Source organism: Populus nigra, chromosome 6 (assembly GCF_951802175.1).
Source record: "Populus nigra chromosome 6, ddPopNigr1.1, whole genome shotgun sequence".
NCBI lineage: Eukaryota > Viridiplantae > Streptophyta > Magnoliopsida > Malpighiales > Salicaceae > Populus > Populus nigra.
In genome coordinates this window covers 4,830,063-4,844,538 of record NC_084857.1, presented here as the reverse complement: position 1 = coordinate 4,844,538, position 14,476 = coordinate 4,830,063, and the positions used below count along the sequence as shown (strand labels likewise).

Genomic DNA, 14,476 nt, shown 5'->3' with positions numbered 1-14,476 from the left:
ATTTTAAAATTTTTTATTTTTAAAAATTTATTTTTAAAATCAGCATATTAAAATAATTTAAAGCACTAAAATAATTTAATTTGAAGAAAAAACAATTTGTTTTTTGCAAAAACACTTTAATCGTAAAAACAAATGAGGTCTTTGTGACTAATTAGTATTGTATTTTTAACTTATTTGGATGCGTTTTAAAAATATATATTTTTAAAAAATATATTAAAATGAGTTTTTTAGTGTTTTTTATTACTTAGACGAGTTGATATAAAGAAATATATATAAAAAATACTTTATATATTATTTTTAAAAAATATCTTGCATTACAAAATATCTACCCTACACTATATGAGCTAGTGGTCGTTGCCAGCAGCAAACCATGAACATGTGCTGCTTTCACAATATTTTATGGGATGTGTTTTTTTTTTTGAATTTGTTTTGTATAAAATTATTTTAATTTAATATTCTGAATTATAGGTTTGATGATGTAATCCAGGTCGATGTAGATTATTTTTTTATTTGATTTTTATGAGATTATCTCAGTTTTATTATTTGAACCATGAATTTGACAGTTAACTGAAATTGTTTTTTTATTTTATTTTTTTTATTTTATTTTTCAACACTATATTGATTAAGAATTGAGATTTATAATTTATTTTAATTTATTTTTTTATGGTGTTATTAAGGTATCTTGACCCGGGTTATAAATTTAACTGGTTAACTTGGATTAACCCGAGTTTTTTTTAATTTTTTTATCTTTATTTTTCAATCCCGGATTGATTGAAAATTAAGTTTTATAATTTGTTTTAATATGTTTTAAATGGGTTTATCATGGTCTTATTATTCAAGTCGTAAATTTAACAGGTTAACCCAAGCTGACACAAGTGTCGAGTTGATCTATTATGTTGTTGTCTCAATAATTTTTTTAAAATAATCATTTTAAATTTTTTTAATTAAATAATTTTTTTACTGATTTTTTGGGTTGTTTTTAAATATATCAAATCAACCGGGTTATATTCAATCGATATTTAACGTTTTTTTTACCAGAAAAAAAGTTAGCAATTTATATATATTAAAAAGGAAAATAATTCTACCCATAACGTTACTTGGGTGAACGATATATAGGCTTTTGAATTCTAGAATTTCAGTTTCGTCCGTGTTTAGTTCTGAAATCTAAATTTCAGTTGGCGCACGCATCTGATTCTTTTTTCCCCGACACCTCGTTTATCGCTGTCCTTGCAAAATCCTAATCATACACTCCATAAATAATTAAGTCTTAAGACGGCCTAACTCTCCCTTTCCTATTAAATTTATGCGTGAAAAAGTAATGGCCCAAATCTTCCTGATCTCTCGCTCTTCTCAACTAGCCACTCGTTCAGATTTAGTGGTTACAACGGTAAAAGTAATTCTTTGTAAAAATATTTTTTATTTAAAATCATTTTAATATAATATTTTTTATTTTTAAAAAATTATTTCTCACACCAACATAAAAAATAATTTAAAAATACTAAAAAAAATATTAATTTAAAAATAAAAAATTACTTTTTAAAAAAACAAAAAACGAAAGTACAACCCATGTAAGCACTAAAAGTACAACCTTTCACGAGTGCTGACAAGGGTTCATCTGATCATAACTGTCATAATTCCATTCTCCTAGGTCACTTTTTCTCGAAGATCAAAAACAGGTAGAGCTGCGACGGTAGTCGCCCGGCAGCATGTTCAGAATTCCTCGCGGTGGGGCTCGCACATTAATTAGCCGTAGGTGGACAGAGAGGGACTGGGAAGAGGGAGCATTGCTTGGACTCTACAGAGAGGGCAATTCACCACAAGTAGATGTTGCCACCACAAAGAACAGAGAGACCCTTTCATTAATGCTTGCCAGCTACAATTTCGGCTTTAATGCGAACAGTTAGCCTTTCAATTTCTTCAAGCTTGATTGATTGAATTGTATAGTTGATGGGTGACGAGGGCAGTTTAGCATCTGGGTTTCTGAAGCTCACAGATCGTTACTTAAGAAATAAGTAATCTCTATACTCGTTTCTTTAACGAATGAATCACTTTTCTTGATCAAATCATCAAGAACAGCTAGAATAGGAGCCAGGCAGTCATTGCCACGAATCATTACGGCTATTAATATCTCTGTACTATTTCCTTGATTATAAATAAATGCAACTTCTTGTGCATTAATGATCACCGTATGAAAGAGGCAGCTTGATCGTTTTCTACTGCTCGAATGGAGATCGATGTTGGAATTGAAAAACTAGCGAAATCAAACCGTAAATGCTTCTTCTTTTTTTAATTTTAAAAATACAGAATTTTATTTCCGAAATATATTTATCTTTATTTTTCAATCAAACATATGTTACCATGTATCTATTTATTTTATTACAGGACACTGATCAAAAACTAATCTCTATGTGTCGAGACATTTGCTCTTCAAATGAAAACTGCTTCGATGAATCCTCACCGCTCAAGTTGTCTCAACCTCTTTTGCATAAATAAACATGCTACGAAATTGGGTATGTAGCACCCTTAATAGTTATGCAATATATATATATGGACACAGTTAATCCAGTGAGGGTATTGAAAGAAAACATTGGGCAAGGATAAGTTAGTCTTTAATGGCATGTATATATTTTTACCCGATTCTGTATGCTGAGTAAGTTTAGTTATCCCTGACGAACTGAACAGTTTATTCAGAGGAAATCGCCTCATTTAAAATCTTCTGATTCCAAAACCTAATCACTCGATAACTTTTCTAATCAATCTGGTGAGATGGCCGTTAGACGGGTATTGTTTGCACCATGCTACTGGGGGGTACTATAATTTTTTTTCCTGATCATTAACGCATCTTCTTTCAAAATTTTGGATATTTTCTAGTGAAATATATCTCAGGTCCAGTAACGATTTATATCAATTCTTTAGCATTTTCTTTTCACCACACCCCATATTACTTTGTATTTGATCTAATTAATCTAGTATATAACCAGATTTGCAACATCTAGCCAGTATAGTTTAAACTGACCCTGATGCCAGGGGGACCTTCCAAGCATCAAATACCATGTTCTTTGGATCGCAGCATTCCTATTCAGGATCAGACTTCTGATTGCTTGTCACCATGCATCACGGTGATGTATGATAGCATACCATCTCCTTTCCTTTGGCAGCTCCAATTACAAAAACGCTAAACATTAATAAATAAATAAAGCAAGCACAGCACGTACAAATAATACTGCAGTATAGAATGATACTCGTGCAGGGCAACCAGAAGATATACACTCCTTGGTGGGGGTGCAACCTTCACAAAGGGGATTCTTGCACCAAATTGGTGGCTATCACCAATCTGGGAAGAAGTGTTTAACTAAATCTGGTGTTCGTTCGCTCTGTCCATCATTCATGCCCTATAACCTCACCCACCGAGGATTTTATGGCTGTCATATCATCAGGTAACCAAGGAGAGAATATCGAGCCGAACAATGAATTTTAGTTCCACAATCTATTCAAATCTACGCATTATTTATGTGATATCATGAAACATCAACAATTCAAGTAAAAAGGAAATACAAAATTGCTGCTTCCCAAAACTTCTTCAAATGTTCAATCAAATACACTATAACCACTCTACTACTAATTACTAATTGCATGGAATATACATCTCCAATTACATCACCAGCGGTCCTCAGTCGCAGAGATTGCCAAGCCTGAATTTTGATGCATCAAACAGAATTAATCATCTCAGAAGCGTATGTATTATGTACATCCGAAACACCTACAGCCAAAAAAGATATAAAACGTCAACTAAAGAAAAGAAACCAAGAATCATTGCCTATGACAAAAAACCCATTCACAGCTTCATATTTTGGGGGTTGGACTGGTTTCAACTGGGTCTCAACTCTCAACGAGTTGTTGCAAGCAAATGACAGACAGCTGGCAGCTCCGTGTTGAAAACAGGAAGACAAGAACTTGACCACCATGTCTATCACTTGATTGACTTTGTAGTTCAGTGTGTGCAAAGGTGGCTTGCTTGAAAACCAAAGGCACTGCACCATTTCAACTGGGTGTCAATTGATGTAAACTGCCATTTGGTCCACAAACAGTTTGTTAACACTGTTCATCGAGGAAAAAAAAAACCCAGTAGACACAAAGTCATGCAAATGAACTTGAAAAGAAAACAGATTTTAACCAAATGCATCGTAGAAAATGCCCCTTGCAAATGAACTTAAAGGACTCCTGAACCTTGCAAATAAATAAGCCATAGGGATCCTGAACAAACACCAACTTTGCAGTTTTATTTAAATAACTTGGATTGATGTGTAGCAATTACCTATTTCAGCAAAGTTACACAGTTTCTCCTGTTTAGTTCCGAAGATATGCCAAAGCTGGTTCGAAGTACTGACTGTACTATCTATAAACACAATATATAGCACTTGAAAGTAATGTGCTTGTTGGGACAAGTGCTTTTGAAATGCGAAGTAAATGAGCAGAGGTTACCAAATAGCACATTGCAAATCTTAAACCTTTCACAAGGTCAAAAGCTACAAGATAATGAGAATGGGACAGAGTTCAGGATTCAAAGGGGCTTACAAGCATAGTGACACAAAGCTTGAGGCAATTTTGATGCTTCCGGAACAAAATTTCACAAGAATATTGATGATTACATAAAACTGAATTATACGGCAGCTAGAGCCATCACTCAAAGCAACATTGCTTACTAAAACAACAGAAAAGTGACTAGTCATTTTCCTCAAACAGGTGTGATGTGTAGGGGTTTCTATGATTCTTGAACCAATATATTGATTCTTGTTTAAAAAAAAAATACAAATTAAACAGAGATATTTATAGAAGTGCAACGAACTCAAATAGAAATGAGTACCTCTAATATGCACAAAGTATTTTGTTCCAAGGCATATGATCAATGTCCTGAGCTCCCTCCCAATCATTGATATTACCAGATTTTTGTCCTTCATCAACAGCTCTAAGGCATACACATTGAAATCAAGAGCCTTGGGAAATTCTATCCTCCTTGATGTGATCTTCAGATACATTTTCCTTCAGTGCAGCCCTTCTTTTGGTTTGGATTTGGCGGACAAATTCCGTGACTATCACATGCAATTTAGGAGCAAGCTTACTCGGTGAAGAGACACTGAGACCTGCTTTTTTCAAGGCTCTTGCTACAAGTCTTTCAGCCTTTTGACAATGCATTGGGCAGAGGGAGGGGACAGTTGATATCAGAGCTGGTTTCCCACAAAGTACATGCCTTCCCTGGGCACTGAATATCCAGGAGTACAGTAAGGATACAAATATCCAATCATGCTAAAGAAAAAGCAATATTTGCAATGAAGAAAAAGCAGTAGCAAGTCACAGGTAATGACAACATAACTCCTCTGGTAGCAATGTATTCTGAACGACACAAATGGTGCCAATACGAACATCATACTCGCTTTCATGGTGTGTGAACTTAAAATAAAAGTTAAGACACAATATTAGTGCGTAGCTGAACATCAATGTCCTATGCCGGAACCTAATGACATGTTGGTACAATTAAACTGTTTAATGTCAAAACATCTCTCCTACAAGTGCACTCTCGGTTGACAAACATATTCATAACCGTTTAGCACACTGCCTTCCCAGTCCTTTTTTGGCTTGTGATTTCCACCTCACTCAATAAACCAAGCCACGACTTGTTTGAGGTCCTCTAAATCAATCTCCTTCCAAGCAATTGCAAAAAAATCTTTTAATATGCTTGTGATACATTAAAATGCATGCATAGGAGAAGAAAGATGCAGGAAAATCTTTTTAAGGAAATCTCAAAAACAGGATAACTAATTTTTTGAAGAGCAGAGTCACCACCATTGCTTTCTCTAAGAATGATTAGACACCTAATCAAATCCATCGTTTTAAAGCAATTTTTAGCTCAATTTTGTTCCCATAAAAGGTACAAATACCCAAAGCACATGTTCCAAGAATAATTGATCATAAAAGTTGTACTAAACTGTCATGATCATTAATTTCTGTTTTATACTTTGCATCCTAGACTCTTAAAGAAAAGAAACCAGAGACCCTTAGAAATTCTTAAATAAACAGGTCCTTCGCTTTGCTCACATCACAAAAATGCCTTTAGATTACAGCAAAAGCAGATTATGGTTTTCACTTGCTTATAGAGATGCAAACTCGTGAGACAATACCTTAACTGTTGTACCCACATGAGTTCACACAAAAGGGTCATATATGACAAAAAGTCCAATTTCCATGGGAAAGGGCCAGATATTTTTCCCATGGCTTAATCAATAGCATATATATTCTATACAATTAACAGAATATGCTGCCAGTGACCTCCTCTTAATAAAAAAAAATCTTCATAAATATATCCTAGCACACAAACATTTACACAGGGCAGTCAATGGAAAAGGAGCACAGGTTTTCAAAGAGAGTGAATGAATAATACTACTTCGAAACAACAAAATGCAAGACACAGCCTTTTTATTCTTCATTCTATAAAGCAAGACACCATTGCTATCTAGCATGGAAGATCACCAAATTAAACAAAAAAATCAACAATTTGAAAAACATCTTTAATCATCAGCCTAAGTTGACCAGCAGAATAAATTTAGTTCAAATAACCACCAATAACCCTATATGACGAGCAACACATTTATGAGTTCTGTCTCACTAAAATTCCACTTGAACACTGAAAACAAGGAAAAATATAAAGGCCACTGGATCAGAAATCATGTAAAAAAAACACTCTCTCTCTTCCTGCATCGTTCGCTGACCAAGGGAAACACAAAAGAAAAAAAAAGGCATAGTGAAGCAAAACATGCAGGCCGTGCAGATAGTATGTTAGTTAAGCTGGGCTTTTGACTTTTTTATATTCCAAGATAACATACATACACAAATGTAGAGTTAATTTTCTTGTCATTCTCGTTTCTCAATAAATATCATGTCACTCTTATTTCTCAACAATGGTTGCATTTGTTTCTCATCCTTAACATTCCAAATAATCAAGCAAAGACTCAAAACCATCATGTGAAGCCAATTAGACATGTATTTACAGGTATTGACAAAAACAAGCATCCAGAGGATAAGGAAGTTGAAACTGATCGGACGCTTAAACCCTAATCACCCTAATCTTCGTATCATTTTCTCGTAGTTAACATTCTCTGTAGCCAAAATACTATTCGAATTAATACACTATCAGCTCGTACAGAATCCACAATATTTACCTCACTGTCCAACACCTTAAGTCTTAATACACAACCTAGTAAACAACTTAAACTAGCCCAAACACAGCAAAACCGTAAGAAATTCAAACAAACAAAAGCAAAAATAATGAATGAATAAATAAATAAATAACCATACCTTTTAACAACATAGGCGCAGCCTTTATAAAGCTTTTGTTTAGAATCCGATAATATATGTGTATAACAGAACGTCGTTAAAGCCATCGGTTTCGCTTTACACCCACTAGCCGAGCATTTCCTTACCCCTTCCTCCTCTCTCTCCTCCGCTTCCTCTCTCTCCTCCGCCCCCACTTCACCGCCGCCATTAATCCCTAATTTCGTATTCCATTCAAAATTCTCTTTATCACTGTTACGATCTCTCTTTCTTTTCTTGTTTTTCTCATCTTCTTTATATGGACTTTTCCCATGTATCCAGTAATACTCTTTGTGTTTGATTTTGAGCTCTTCCATTAAGGTCCAGTAATGGGCTCGGAAGATCTGAGCGAGTTGCTTTAATCGGCGAGATCGCCGAGTTAAGAGTTCTTGGTGAGTTAGGTACGCTGAAGATGAGAGAGCCGCGTCTTCATCTGCGCCGTCGATTCTGATGGGATCGGAAGGTTGTGGAGGCGGCGGCGGTGGTGAGGGAGGGTTGGCCATGGGTGAGTTGTGAGTTTGCGCTTCAGTGGGAAGGAAAGACAACTAGTAGTGTCCTCATGTCGGTTGCGGTTTCTTTTATTCTAATTTGACAATTATTCTACTTTGGACTTTGAGGGTTTCAAATTTTCAATATCGCTCTATTAATTTCGAAAAGTTGCAAAAAGATGCAATGTAGCTCACAAACTTAGGATTTTTTGGAATTGTGGTTGGGTGCTAAAAGTATTTTTATTTAAAAATATATTAAAATTAAATTATTTATTTTAAAAAAATTATTTTTGATATAAATACATTAAAATATAAAAAAATATTTTATTTTATACAAAAAAATTTTTAAATTTTTATAAACACGGTCTACTTTATGTTTCTACCCTTAAACAGCGAATAAAAGTTGATGAAGAGTCTATTTTTAAAAAAATATTTTTTCTTTTTTTTTCTACCCTAAGAACTTGTGCATTTAGGATATTCTTGGATATTGACCTACCGCAAGACTGAATTATTATTTTTTTCATGAAAAATAATAAATAACATTTAAAAAAATATTTTTTAATTGTCTCATAACTAGGATTAAGTTAGTTTAAATTAACTCATTAATCTCATTATATAGATCACAAGATAAAAATAACTCAGTAAAAAAACCAAAAAAATCACAAAATCTTTTTTTAAAAAAAGACAGCATCGAATGATGGAATAAAATTAAATAAATAAATAAATTTTAACTCATGTTAACTTTTGCAACCTCGTGACTTGTGTTATTAGGCTGAAAGCACTATATATGAAAAAACAACAAACACAGTTTCTAATTAATCAAATATTAAATTTTAATTTTTTAAAAAAAATAATCACACAGAATGATACAAAACAAACAAAAAATCAAGAGAATGAGAATTGAAATCGAAATAAAAAACTAAACTAAAGAGCAACTACAATTTTTTGATCAAATTGTGAAATTAAAAAAATTTAGCAAAATGACCTAGAAAAAAATAAAAAGAATGAGAATCAAAATAAAAAAGTAATATATCACAAATTAACAAGTTAGATTTCATGGAAGGGTCATGAAAAAAATTAAAAGAAAAGTGGTAGAAGCTGACATCTTAATAATTACGAGGATAACTCTGGATTTTTGAATGGCGAGCGTGATTTCAAGGGAAAGAGATAGAAAAAAAGGAGGGGATGGAAAAAATATCATTGACATCACAACACCATTAACCGTCCCATAAGGAATATCTTGGTGCGACGCTTCTATTATGCAAGTTGGTTTTTGGTCATCATAAGACGTTGTATATGCTATTTAAAGAACGCGAGCATTTCTCACACTCTAATGCACGCAGTATGCTTCAATGTATATATTGTATGTGTTAGCTACTTTTTATTTTTTAAAATATATTTTATATTTATAAAAACATTATATTACTTTTATCCAAATTGATTATAATTATAAAAACAGTATAAAAATATAAAAAATCCATTGTAAGTTAGTTTTAAAATTATTTTTTACAAAAGTACTTTACTCGTACTATGCTTCTAAAATACAAAAAGACGCGTCCATCTCTATTTAGAGCGTGTTTGGCAGTGTGGTTGCGGGTGCTTTTCAAATAATTTTTAGTACCAAAATGCATGCCAACGATGTTTTTTCATTTTTTAAAAATTATTTTTGACATCAGCACATCAAAACGATCCAAAACGTACAAACCATATTAAATTTTAGCAAAAAAAAAAATTTAAATTTTTTGGGAAGGCAGCCGCAGCCGTAGCCGCGTTTCCAAACGGGACCTTAATCCGACGATGACAAACTCTAGTCTTATGGAGAGAATGTATTATATTTGATAGCCAGTTCAATAATTTACTGTGGGAATGACACAATTATCATTTTACTATCATGATTGTCTTGATAGTAGTTTTAAAATTTAGTCTAGCTCGCCTGGTTGATTTGGAATCCGGCCAATTCGGGACCGAAACCGGATTGAGTTGAAAAAAAATAGGAAAAGGAAAAACATGGTGTGGTCCGGTTGACCTAGTAAGACCCGATTGCAACCCGTTAACTTTTATTTTTTTTACTAAAACGATATCGTCTTGATTTTTTGATTTTTTTAAAAAATTGACCCAGAAGACCCGGTCAAAACTGGAACCCTGGTCTTAGACCGAACTGGCCACCAAACCGAGTGTAAAAACTATGTATCTTGATTTTTTTGTTACTTCTTGAAATTAAAAATAAAATAAACCTCAAACTTACAAGTCCAAACAAAATATTTTCTGAGCTCAAGGATCCAAAACACAACTTAACCTGTATTTTATTTAGTTATTTTTTTATGGAAATATTTTACTTTATCTGTAATTAAAAATAATAAAAAAGCAACAGTGCACATACCATGCCCCTGCGTTTTTCTAATTATGAGACAACAAGAACGAATTCCATGAAAAAATCTTAACCACTTGTTGGTGTTATGTTTTTTGAACACACAAGTGAAATCCGTAAACATTTTATATTATCTGGAAAACTGGTCTGGTTAGATTATCTGGACGAACAACATTGCTTTTCTATCATATTTAACTGGCTTTACATGATTATTATTTTTCAGGATAAATTCAATTATATTTTCAGGAAAAAAATTAACCTGTGCAATTCGGGCATATTTAGAAGTGTGGTTGCGGTTACTTTTCAAAGTGTTTTTCACACCGAAATACATTAAAATGATATTTTTTCATTTTTTAAAAATTATTTTTTAGATCAACGCATCAAAATGATCTAAAACATAAAAAGATTTATTTTTTAGCAAAAAAAAAATTCAATTTTTTGAAAATGCGAATTGATCCATGTTTCCAAACATGCTCAAGGTGCGGTGTTATTTTTAATCAATAAATTATTAACTTCAAATAAGGTTATCAATTCTGTTTCGTTTCTTCCGGAATAGCCGAAACATTTTATACCAATTCAAAAAACAGAATAATTTTCGTCTCATTTCAAATTTTGGTTCGTTCCGTATTTTTCGGATAAATTTTGGTCGGAATGTTTCGGTTTCATTTCACATGTTTCGTTACGTGCTTGAAAAGCCTTTGAATCAAATTGAACCCGGTTCGATTTGATTAATTAAACCACCAAAGTATAAACTATAAAAAGCTCATTTTCATTATCATTTTTAATAACAATGATATTAATAATAATATTGAAAATAATTATTATTATTTTTATTAACAATAATATTAAATTTTTAAAATTAGATTTATCACTAATATATATAGTTTATATTGATGCTGTTTTTTTATGTTTGTACTTTGTAGGAATTTAAGCAAAATAAGTTATGCTTTAGATCTCATTAGCATTAATAACATTAACCTATTGAATGAATGGATTTGTGAAGAATCTAGCCTTTTTGACAAGGAGAATACAAGTTGGGAGACTATTAAAGCACCTTTATTTGCTTTAACTTTAGAGGATGAAAAGATATGATTTGATGACGAGAATAAACCTGGTGAAAATGATCAACTATTGAAATGTGAAATGTTTAGTTGGTGACTTTCCCTGTATACAACCATAAGATCAAAATTCTTATTTCTATTTTAATGATGAAGATGATATTTGATTTATGTTTCTTTTGTGTTAAAACATTTTATTTCATAATATTTTGATATTTTGTTTAAGTTGAATTACTTTTAAGTTAAAGTTTTATTTAATCTTGATCATTTAGGAATATTTTAAATTTTAAAATTATATTTATTTGACATTGTGTTTGTATCGTATAATTTATAATTAATTTATCTTAAATTTGAAATATATTTGTTGAACTACACACGCATGAACAATACAACTCAAAAACAGCATTAAAAACATTTCGAAACTAAAATATTTCATTCCAATTAAAAAAATAAAATAAAATTAACAACCTTTACTTCAATTGTTAATTAACTATTACTGGTTTACAAGAATTAACTCTCATGTAACTCTCTTTTTTCAATCCTGTATCAAAAATTACTCGTTCATTATTTTTATGAATAAGTTGGATTTTAAATAAGAATGAAATTAGTAGTTCGATAATTTTATAAGATTGAAACAGGTCAATCGATGAATTTTTTCTCTCTCGGACAGAGTGAAATTTGGAAGCACATGTATGTAGCTGTCAAAGTTAAGTGTGTAATTTGACAGAAACAACAAACTTGACAGGGCAAACCGAAGTTTATCTTTTAAAAAACCCAATTCTCTTGCAATGAATCATTTTTTAAAAAAAAAAATTGCAAAAAAGTATTATCTTCTCTTCAACAAAAAGCCAACAACCAGCAATGGGGGACTTCTGATGACTGAGAGGCCTCGAGGCTGGTCTGGAGCATAGGAAAGCTAAAATGGGAAGGACACGAAGAACGGGAAGGAAGACAAGACCTCATGGTGGTGGAGTTGTTACTATAGATCTTGAGTCTGGTAAATTTTTTCTACCCATCAAAAAGTTTCTCTCCTTTTTTGCTCTACCAAGTCATGTTTATTAATTTTTATTTTTCATTTTTGTTGTTGATGTCTGTTGTTTTTCATGAATTGTATGAAAAGTTAGTGTTTTGTTGTCTGGATTAGCATGGGTTTGCAATCCGTGTTATTCTCAGCCACCCACAACACTAAAACACAAGTAAAACTTGAAGCTTTAACTGGACTAGAACTTCAGGACTAGAAAAAAAGATAAATTAATTGAAGTTGCACATGGATTATTAGTTGAAGTTGCACCATGGGTTTTTCATTGTGGAATTGCTTGTGACCCTCGGAACTAGAAGAAACCCACAAATGATTTGTTGATTCTACTGGATATGAACTATAATGTTCTTTGCTCATGGCTAGCCTTTGGAAATTCTCATGCTCACGATAGTTAGTCTTAAACCATCGAGGTATTTGTTTAGCTTTCTTAACAAAGTCTTTTTTCTCGATAAATATTTTTTTTGTTTGAGAACACTGGAAGGCTGGCCATAACTATGTCAAAAGATTGAAAGAGTTTTAACAGGCTAGTCTTATTGTTTTCTAACTAACATGATAATTTGTATGCAGGATTTAGAAATTCTAGATTCTCTGCCTTTTACCAATCCATTTGCTCAAGTTTTGCGTGAGTGATGAATTGTGAAATTTGATTTGTTGTGCTTTTACAGAGGGGTGCACAGATCAACCTTCAAAACATCGCACATGTTGGAAGCATATCCAAGCTCGTATGCATGCTCGAAGAACAAGGATGACCAAAAAACAAGCTGAAGAGATTGAAAGCTTTAAATTAACATCCCCATGCTTTTTACAGACAATTCCTTGCCGTGAGCGATCAAAGAAAAGATTCAAGCGCAATACTGCAGTCTCAAAACTGAAAAAAGAGCTAGACAGTGTTTCTTTCAACTGCTACATGGAGTAAGTTGGTCTTTCCTATTCTGGTAAGGTAGACTGATTTACAAATTTATTGACTGTGCTATCTCTCTGGAATGTGTAGAAATTTGTGGAAGAGCTTCTCAGAAGACAAGAAGATGTCGTTCGCATACCTTGACAGCTTATGGTTTACCATGTATACAGAAGCATCCTCTGGAGTGAAAGTCCTGGAATGGATCAAGAGGAAACACATCTTTTCAAAGAAATATGTTCTTGTTCCTATTGTTCGCTGGTAGGTATTTCTGTTAGCTGGTCAACTTGATATCTTGCTTTGTGTTAGTGCGTACGATTTTACTGCTTGAAATCGTTCTCTTTAGGTGTCACTGGAGCCTCTTGATCTTCTGCCACTTTGGTGAGAATTTGCTATCTGAAAACATAACACCATGCATGTTGCTACTGGATTCACTTGAGATGGCAAGTCCTAAACGGCTTGAACCAGACATAAGAAAGTATGTGTTATGCTTTTGTGAAAACAATTTTTTCCTTTCCAGAGTATAGTAGTCAAATATTTGTTAGCGCTCCATTTCCAGGTTTGTATGGGACATCTACGAATCAGAGGGCAGGCCTGAAAACAAGCATATGATTTCTCAGATTCCATTATTGGTGCCTAAGGTGAACTTGGCATTGGTCCTTGAAAACTTCCTATTTATAGCTGCTTGGATATTCACTCACGTATGTTTTTGGAATTTTCCAGGTGCCACAACAGAGAAATGGTGTAGAATGCGGCAACTATGTCCTCTACTTCATAAATTTGTTTGTGCAAGATGCTCCCGAGAGCTTTCACATGGAGGGTTACCCTTATTTTGTAGGTTTTTCCTGTTGCTGGCACGTTTATTAAATGAAGCAAGTATTGTGTGTTTTCGTGATTGGGTGTTATTTGCTTTAAACTGCAGATGAAAGACAATTGGTTCAGTCCTGAAGGATTGGAGCACTTCTGCGAGAAACTTGAATCCCTTGAAAGCGATATCCTTTAGTTCTACAAGATCTAACATTAATATTATCATTCCTGTCGCTTACAACACTGATTGCTTGTATTATTCTTGGTTATACGATGAGATTAGGGGAAGACAATGATTGGTCAATTACGCAAGAGGTGTATATATTGCAAGTTCTGCTCTAGGTTCCTAACTATTAGTATTTCCTTGATGTCTTACATTTATTGTATAAAAAGCTATCATGAAGATGAAATGTAAGAACAAACTGCTGCAACAGTTGAGATTAGCAGCGCCAA

General features: G+C 33.0%; 2 protein-coding genes across 4 annotated transcripts; one reads left to right on the top strand and one right to left on the bottom strand.

Annotated features, from left to right (window-relative positions):
- Positions 1-3,472: 3,472 nt before the first annotated feature.
- Positions 3,473-7,969, bottom strand: LOC133697949 (uncharacterized). 3 transcript variants are annotated; one of them, XM_062120787.1, is made up of 3 exons: positions 7,351-7,969; positions 4,865-5,260; positions 3,473-4,066 (listed from the first exon to the last, which is right to left on the bottom strand). In XM_062120787.1, exons 1-2 carry the CDS (start codon positions 7,866-7,868, stop codon positions 4,987-4,989), a joined length of 792 nt encoding a protein of 263 aa, XP_061976771.1. In that variant the 5' UTR covers positions 7,869-7,969; the 3' UTR covers positions 3,473-4,066; positions 4,865-4,986. The 3 variants fall into 3 exon arrangements, with proteins under 3 accessions (XP_061976771.1, XP_061976772.1, XP_061976770.1); XM_062120788.1 differs by having other exon boundaries at positions 3,473-4,031; XM_062120786.1 differs by having other exon boundaries at positions 3,473-3,760.
- A 4,066-nt stretch (positions 7,970-12,035) lies between these two features.
- LOC133696286 (probable ubiquitin-like-specific protease 2A) lies at positions 12,036-14,476 on the top strand. Its single transcript, XM_062118436.1, has 7 exons — positions 12,036-12,276; positions 12,984-13,230; positions 13,310-13,477; positions 13,563-13,694; positions 13,776-13,857; positions 13,940-14,050; positions 14,139-14,476. The coding sequence occupies exons 1-7, from the start codon at positions 12,201-12,203 to the stop codon at positions 14,217-14,219; spliced, it is 897 nt and encodes a 298-aa protein (XP_061974420.1). The 5' UTR covers positions 12,036-12,200; the 3' UTR covers positions 14,220-14,476.